Source organism: Salvelinus sp. IW2-2015, linkage group LG20 (genome assembly GCF_002910315.2).
Source record: "Salvelinus sp. IW2-2015 linkage group LG20, ASM291031v2, whole genome shotgun sequence".
NCBI classification, from domain to species: Eukaryota; Metazoa; Chordata; class Actinopteri; order Salmoniformes; family Salmonidae; genus Salvelinus; species Salvelinus sp. IW2-2015.
Genome location: NC_036860.1, coordinates 67,024,400 through 67,031,866, shown reverse-complemented (window position 1 = coordinate 67,031,866; position 7,467 = coordinate 67,024,400). Strand labels below are relative to the sequence as shown.

General features: G+C 48.0%; 1 protein-coding gene across 1 annotated transcript in view; it reads left to right on the top strand.

Moving 5' to 3' along the window:
• The window catches only part of LOC111980065 (probable E3 ubiquitin-protein ligase HERC1), a 106,615-nt gene that overhangs the window by 65,759 nt on the left and 33,389 nt on the right, over positions 1-7,467 (top strand). Inside the window, 8 exon segments of the mRNA XM_070449584.1 lie at positions 793-1,057; positions 1,350-1,575; positions 1,754-2,025; positions 2,272-2,399; positions 2,623-2,747; positions 3,012-3,230; positions 3,460-3,587; positions 5,927-6,126. Of these exon segments, the coding sequence (XP_070305685.1) occupies positions 793-1,057; positions 1,350-1,575; positions 1,754-2,025; positions 2,272-2,399; positions 2,623-2,747; positions 3,012-3,230; positions 3,460-3,587; positions 5,927-6,126 (1,563 nt within the window).

Genomic DNA, 7,467 nt, shown 5'->3' with positions numbered 1-7,467 from the left:
CTGTAGAACACTAACAGGGCTGTGAATCTGTTACTGTAGAACACTACAGGAGCTGTGGATCTGTTACTGTAGAAACACACTACAGGGCTGTGATCTGTACTGTAGAACACTACAGGGCTGTGATCTGTTACTGTAGAAACTACAGGGCTGTATCTGTTACTGTAGAACACTACAGGGCTGTGATCTGTTACTGTAGAACACTACAGGCTGTGATCTGTTACTGAGTAGAACACTACAGGGCTGTGATCTGTTACTGTAGAAACACTACAGGGCTGTGATCTGTTAACTGTAGAGACACTAGCAGGGCTTGTGATCTGTTACTGTAGAACACTACAGGGCTGTATCTGTTACTGTAGAACACATACAGGGCTGTGATCTGTTACTGTAGAACACTACAGGCTGTGATCTGTTACTGTAGAACACTACAGGGCTGTGATCTGTTACTGTAGAACACTACAGGGCTGTGATCTGTTACTGTAGAACACTACAGGGCTGTGATCTGTTACTGTAGAACTCTACAGGGCTGTGATCTGTTACTGTAGAACACTACAGGGCTGCGATCTGTTACTGTAGAACACTACAGGGCTGCGATCTGTTACTGTAGAACACTACAGGGCTGCGATCTGTTACTGTAGAACACGCTAGGTTGTAATCTGTTACACTCCTGTGTTCCCCAATTGTGTGGAAAATGGGAATACAATTGTGTTCCCCTCATATCACACATCTATCTCTCCTCCCCTCCCTCCCTCTCTTATTTTTCTTTCTTTATACTTCTCTCCCTCTCTTGCCCAGTGTGTCAGTGTGCAGTGCCTCTAGTGGTCTGGAGGGCTTGGGCCTGGCAGACATCCGTATCCTGGTGCGTCTGATGTGCCTTGCGGCGGCAGGCCGGGTCCATACCAGTGTTGACGAGCAAGGGGTAGCAGGGGGTAGCAGAGGCTGTGGAGGGGCAACAGAGAGAAGCAGCTCTGCCTTCGTCTCCTTCCTCAGCTCAGCTATAGGCAGCCTGGTCTCACACAGCCCCACAGCATACAGGGAGCTGGTGGACATCTGCACTCAGGTGTGTGAGTCTGTACTCGGGCTGGCTCCATATGTCTTAGACTGTCTACCAAGGTTGGGGTTAATTCCATTTCAATTCAGGAAGTAAACTTCAAATTCCAACTCCAATTGTATGTCTTACAAATGTCTTACGTTTGGCGTAGTCGGCAGGATATGGAATTTCGGTTTTCTTCTGGAATTGACCCCAACCTTGGTGTCTACATTTTTCCATCACCGTCTGTAGAATATATGGTGCTCTTGTAACTGTAATCTTTCTGTACTTACACTAATGACACCCCTTGGTCCGGTTCTAGGATCTGATGGCAGCTGCCACAGGGATGAACCTTGGTGCCATCAGTGATCCTGCACAGAGAGTTCGTCTGACCTCCACCCTGAAGAGGGCGCCACAACAAGATGTCACACCCCTCACGCCTCCCACCTTCCTGGTCACACAGAGTCTGGTCTCCCTGCTCACAGAGAAGGGCATCCGTTACCGCTATTCTCCAGACAGAACCGTTACCGAGCAGCATGAGTCTAAAGGTGAGAGGAAGGTACTTTTATGCCAAAGTCACAGAATAAGTTATGTTTGGTAAGGTACATATTTTTCAGGTACATTGCACTCTGTAGCATTTCCCCCCTACTGGACACAACCCTGTAGAGAGGTTTGATTGGTTGGTGCTACCTCATGACGGCTGTTGTGTTTCCCCGATTGGTCCAGGTCCAGAGGCTGGTAGCCCGTCTGCTGCAGTACCTCCTCCCCAGGTGGGGGCGAGAGTGGGCCCTCTGGAGCTGGCCAACGCCCTGGCTGCCTGTGCCCTGTCTGCCAGGCTGACCAGTAAACACCGTCAGTGGGCAGCCCAGCAGCTGGTCCAGGCCCTGGCTGCCTCGGAGAGGGAGAGGGACAACCCCATCCGGCCTCAGACGTATAGCGACATGGCTGGAGACCTGAGGAAGTGTCCTCTGAAGAAGCTAGAGGGACATCACGGCAGGGTACGGGACTAAGATATTTAGGCTCGAATATTCATATCCTCTCTCCTCACATCCTTCTCAAACCGCATTGAAGGAGACGGTCTGAGGGGAGGGACCTTGGACCATCTCTTCCAATGAGGTTTGAGGAGAGAGGAAAGACTAATTGAAAAAGCCCTAGTGAAAAGTGATGCTTACTAATGAGGTTCCTATGATCAGTTCCTGTTTGTTGGATACTGATGTTGACCCCGGTTGTTGTTGTTGTTGTAGGTGACTAGCTGTACTTGGAACAATGAGCAGGGTCTGTTGGCCACTGGAGCTCAGGACGGGACAGTCAGATTGTGGGACGTCAACCAGAACACTGCTGACCTGCAGTGCACACACTCCTGTAGCATCAGGTATCATCATGACATAACAGTATGGGCCAATACTTCAGAAATGCATCCTTCTTTGTTTCCTTGAGGTCAGCTCAGCTCACATAAAGGCAAGGTTACCACCCTATTACTTCCACCAGTGCAACCAAGGTTGAAATGAAGGATGCATTTCTAAAGTATTGGAACAGGGACATGAAAGATGTGTTGCTGTTGGGAGTAGAGAGCTAATGCCAATCCTGTCCCCCAGTGATGACAGACGGAGCTCTGAGGCAGCAGGTGGAGCTCACCTGGTGTCTCCTGTCTACTGGAGCTCTGGAGGTACCCTCCTCGCTGCTTTCCAAAACAAGATCATCAACATCTGGACTGTCAACGGTATGTACAGTAGTAACGGGTCCTCAAACCTTTTAACAATGTGTTTAGTTCAGCTGTGTTTTCAAATGTTCGGATGCTCTGATGAAGGTCAACCCGTGACCGAAAGCTTGGCCAAAAAAAAGGGTTTTCCGATGCTCTTCATTTCATATGTTGAAAGCATTAAATATGTATCTTATCTGAGATTCTGATCAATGGTCTTTTTAAATTAAAATTAATCCCAAACTTTATKATTAATTTATAATCTCTCTGTTGTGGTTCATTCAGGAGCCCAGGGCCARGTGGAGGCCCAGCCGTCCTGGGTGACAGCCCTCTCCTGGGTGCAGACCTCCAGCCCCTTCCCCTCCCAGGGGGGCATCGCCGGAAAGGATGCCCAGCCAGAGAGCCTGTTGGTGGGCCGTCTGGACGGATCCCTCTGCTGGCTGCAGGTCACTGAAGACTTCACCATTGAGAGCACCGAGCTCACCCGCTGCCACAGGAAAGAATGTGAGTTACATTTATACTGACTGACTGCTGATCTATTAAGTGGCTATTTCTTCTTKTTATTATATATAATGAAACAAGGGCTCAAATATAACTGCCAGCAGCCACAACATGGGTCCAAGCCAAGTTGCCGTTAAGTCAGAAATGGCTTTGTTTATGACAATAAGTAGTGTTCTCAGTGGTCGTGGACTGGTTGATGTGTGCTATCTTGCTCCTCTCACTCCCCTCCCAGCTCCTCAGTGTGTGGCGTGGCACAGTGTGGACAAGCCCTTTGCTGTGGGTTACCCTGATGGGAAAATCCTACTGGCTACCGCTGGATCCTACGAGACTGAACAGCCCCTACTACTGTCTGCCTTCCCTGTAAGTCAACACAGACTTTGACATCCATATAATTGTGTAGTCATTTTACAGGCCACTCTTTTAACTAACTCTGTCGCGTCGTTACCCTTGTTATCAACGTTCTATAGACTCTGCAGCCATTGTGATGTCCTACAGTAGAACGGGTACTAATGACTCTTTCGTTTAATTTACACTATATGGGCTTCGGAATATGACGCCATTGCTAAATTAGGCGCAAATTTAGTAGGAAGCAACTTTGCCATCATCATCATGTTGTCAAATTTACTTTAGACAGTTGGCGATGTCATTAGCTAGCAAAGTTCGTCAAAAATAGCTAGCTAATGCTAACATTKGCTAGCTAAAATCTGGAGGTCTCCTCTCAATCTCAATCTAGCTAGCTAGGGTTATACTAAAGTCAATCTGGCAARATCAAAATGACGACAAAAGGGTTTTCTACTAATTAAACTCTCARTCTAACTACTAAATYTCCTCTCACTGTCAACTGCATTTATTTTCAGCAAACTTAACATGTGTAAATATTTGTATGAACATAAGATTCAACAATTGAGACATAAACTGAACAAGTTCCACAGACATGTGACTAACAGAAATGGAATAATGTGTCCCTCAACAAAGGGGGGGTCAAAATCAAAAGTAACAGTCAGTATCTGGTGTGGCCACCAGCTGCATTAATAAGTACTGCAGGTGCATCTCCTCCTCATGGATTGCACCAGATTTGCCAGTTCTTGCTGTGAGATGTTACCCCACTCTTCCACCAAGGCACCTGCAKGTTCCCGGACATTTCTGGAGGGAATGTCCCTAGCCCTCATCCTCCGATCCAACAGGTCCCAGACGTGCTCAATGGGATGAAGATCCGGGCTCTTCACTGGCCATGGCAGAACACTGACATTCCTATCTTGCAGGAAATCACGCATAGAACGAGCAGTATGGCTGGTGGCATTGTCATGCTGGAGGGTCATGTCAGGATGAGCCTGCAGGAAGGGTACCACATGAGGGAGGAGGATGTCTTCCCTGTAACGCACAGCGCTGAGATTGCCTGCAATGACAACAAGCTCAGTCCAATGATACTGTGACACACCGCCCCAGACCATGACGGACCCTCCACCTCCAAATCGATCCCGCTCCAGACTACAGGCCTRGGTGTAATGCCCATTCTTTCGACGGTAACGCGAATCCGATCATCACTCCTGGTGAGACAAAACCGCAACTCGTCAGTGAAGAGCACATTTTTCTGGTCCAGCGATGGTGGGTTTGTGCCCATAGGCCACGTTGTTGCCAGTGATGTCTGGTGAGGACCTGCCTTACAACAGGCCTACAAGCCCTCAGTCCAGCCTCTCTCAGCCTATTGTGGACAGTCTGAGCACTGATGGAGGGATTGTGTGTTCCTGGTGTAACTTGGGCAGTTGTTGTTGCCATCCTGTACCTGTCCCGCAGGTGTGATGTTCAGATGTACCGATCCTGTGCAGGTGTTGTTACACGTGGTCTGCCACTGCGAGGACGATCAGCTGTCTGTCCTGTCTCCCTGTAGCACTGTCTTAGGCGTCTCACAGTACGGACATTGCAATTTATTGCCCTGGCCACATCTGCAGTCCTCATGCCTCCTTGACCGCATGCCTAAGGCACGTTCACTCAGATGAGCAGGGACCCTGGGCATTTTTCAGAGTCAGTAGAAAGGCCCTCTTTAGTGTCCTAGTTTTCATCACTTTGATCTTACTTGCCTACCGTCTGTAAGCTGTTAGTGTCTTAATGACCGTTCCACAGGTCTCTGTTCATTAATTGKTTATGGTTCATTGAACAAGCATGGGAAACAGTGTTTAAACCCTTTACAATGAAGATCTGTCAAGTTATTTGGYTTTTTACGAATTATCTTTGAAAGACAGGATCCTGAAAAAGGGACGTTTCTTTTTTTGCAGAGTTTATTTGGTTTRAGAAATGCCATCTTGTTTTAAGCCACAGGAAGGCACTCTAGACCAAATCTTCACCAGCGCKCAATGAGGATACATTGAGTAGAATGCTCAGCTGGTCATCAGTCCTAAAACAAKAGTTCAAAACAGTGTGACGCAATGTGCCATCAATAATTACTTGAAAATACAGTAAATTATTTCAATTCAGAAAACTAAGCTGAAAACAACACATCCAGGAAATCCAAGATTGCAAGCAAAATATTTGTCATATTCAGTCAGAATTATCCATTTACCTGATGTAGCCAGCCCTCCTCACGTATCTCTCGCTCTCTCTCTCTCTCCATCTCTCTCTCCCTCCATCTCTCCATCTCTCTCTCCTCTCTCTCTCTCTCTCTCTTTCTCTCTCTCTCTCTCTCTCTCTCTCTCTCTCTCCAGGAGAGTGTCAGCATCCTGCGCTGGGACCCCACGGGTCACCTCCTCCTCTCCACGGGCCGTTCTGAGGTGGTGAAGATCTGGGGGCGGGCGGGAGGCACCTGGATCACCCTCCACTCCCTGTTCCACACAGGCACCGTCAACACGGCCGAGTGGTGCCCGCTGCCAGGCAGAGGTCCCGAACCACGCCTTATGATGGCTGTGTGAGTACCAGGGAATAAGGGGAAAGTGTGAGTACCAGGGAATATTATTAGCTAGATATAGTCCGGTCATGCTACAGCTACTCACCATGTACGAACCAGATGTTGAGAGATAGTCCTCCTATTTACCTCGCAGCACCGGGCCAGACCACTGGGGCAGAACCGGACAGGGTCTTCACGCTTTGATGTGACCACTCAGTTCGAACACAACACATCTTTGCACTGCCACGCGCTAGGGAGGCCAACGCACATATTATAATGCAGACACAGTGAATAAAGGTAACTGGATTGATTGACAACTACAGATAGTTCATTTAGAAGAATCCAAAAAGGATAAAGAAAGAAGAAAGAAATAGAATAATTAGGAAATAGAATGAATTCCTGTCATCCACAAAGACAACTGGAGCAATAATTCTACTCCATTTAGTCAAAAAAAGATGTCAGAGGAATTGGGGAAAGACAGGAGACATCCAACCGAAAGCCGCTTTATCTCGATCATAACTGTCGATACCAGAAACACTAGTACGTCGACCTTGATCGCACCGTTGTTCCTGACTGGTTGAGCATGCCAAGGGACAACTTAGGAACTGAACACAAATTAGTGCCCCCTGGTGGCGATCCACACCATTCGAGCCATTCGTGGATCCCTCGATAATAGACCAGAGGAAATATAGGGAATAATCTACAATCCTAAATGATCGTACAGACAACAGTGACGCCATATACAGAATGGTGTATCATGAGATGGTCACGTCAATAAGCTAAAATGTACTAAATTACTCCAAGTGTACCCCCCAAAAAAAGCCAAAAAAGTCTCACACACACACTCCATATTCCTGAGGTAATAACACATCGCCCTTATATCCTCCCGTGTGTAACTCACACTCGCCTTCATTTCCTGGTACTACACACACCTCCCCATATTTCCCATAGGTACTACACACTCCCCATCTATTCGCCTGAGTACTCACACACTCTCCCCTTATTCCCTGGTAACTCATCACACATTCCCCTTATTCCACTGTGTACTCCGACACTCTCCCCTTATTTACCTGGTATCACACACATCTCACCCTTATTCCCTGGTACTCACACAACTCTCCCCTTATTCCCTGGTACTCACACACTCTGCACCCTCTGGTATGGGGTGCTGCGGGTGGACACTCCACCGCGTGCCCGTGCGCTCTTAGTTCGGAGAGCGTGTACTCACACTCTCCCCTATTCCCTGGAGTACTCACCACTCATCCCTAAGTCCCTGGTACTCCACTCTCCCTAATTCTCTAGGTACACTCCACACTCGGCCACTAATTCCCTGGTTCTCACACGTCTCACCTAATGTCCCTA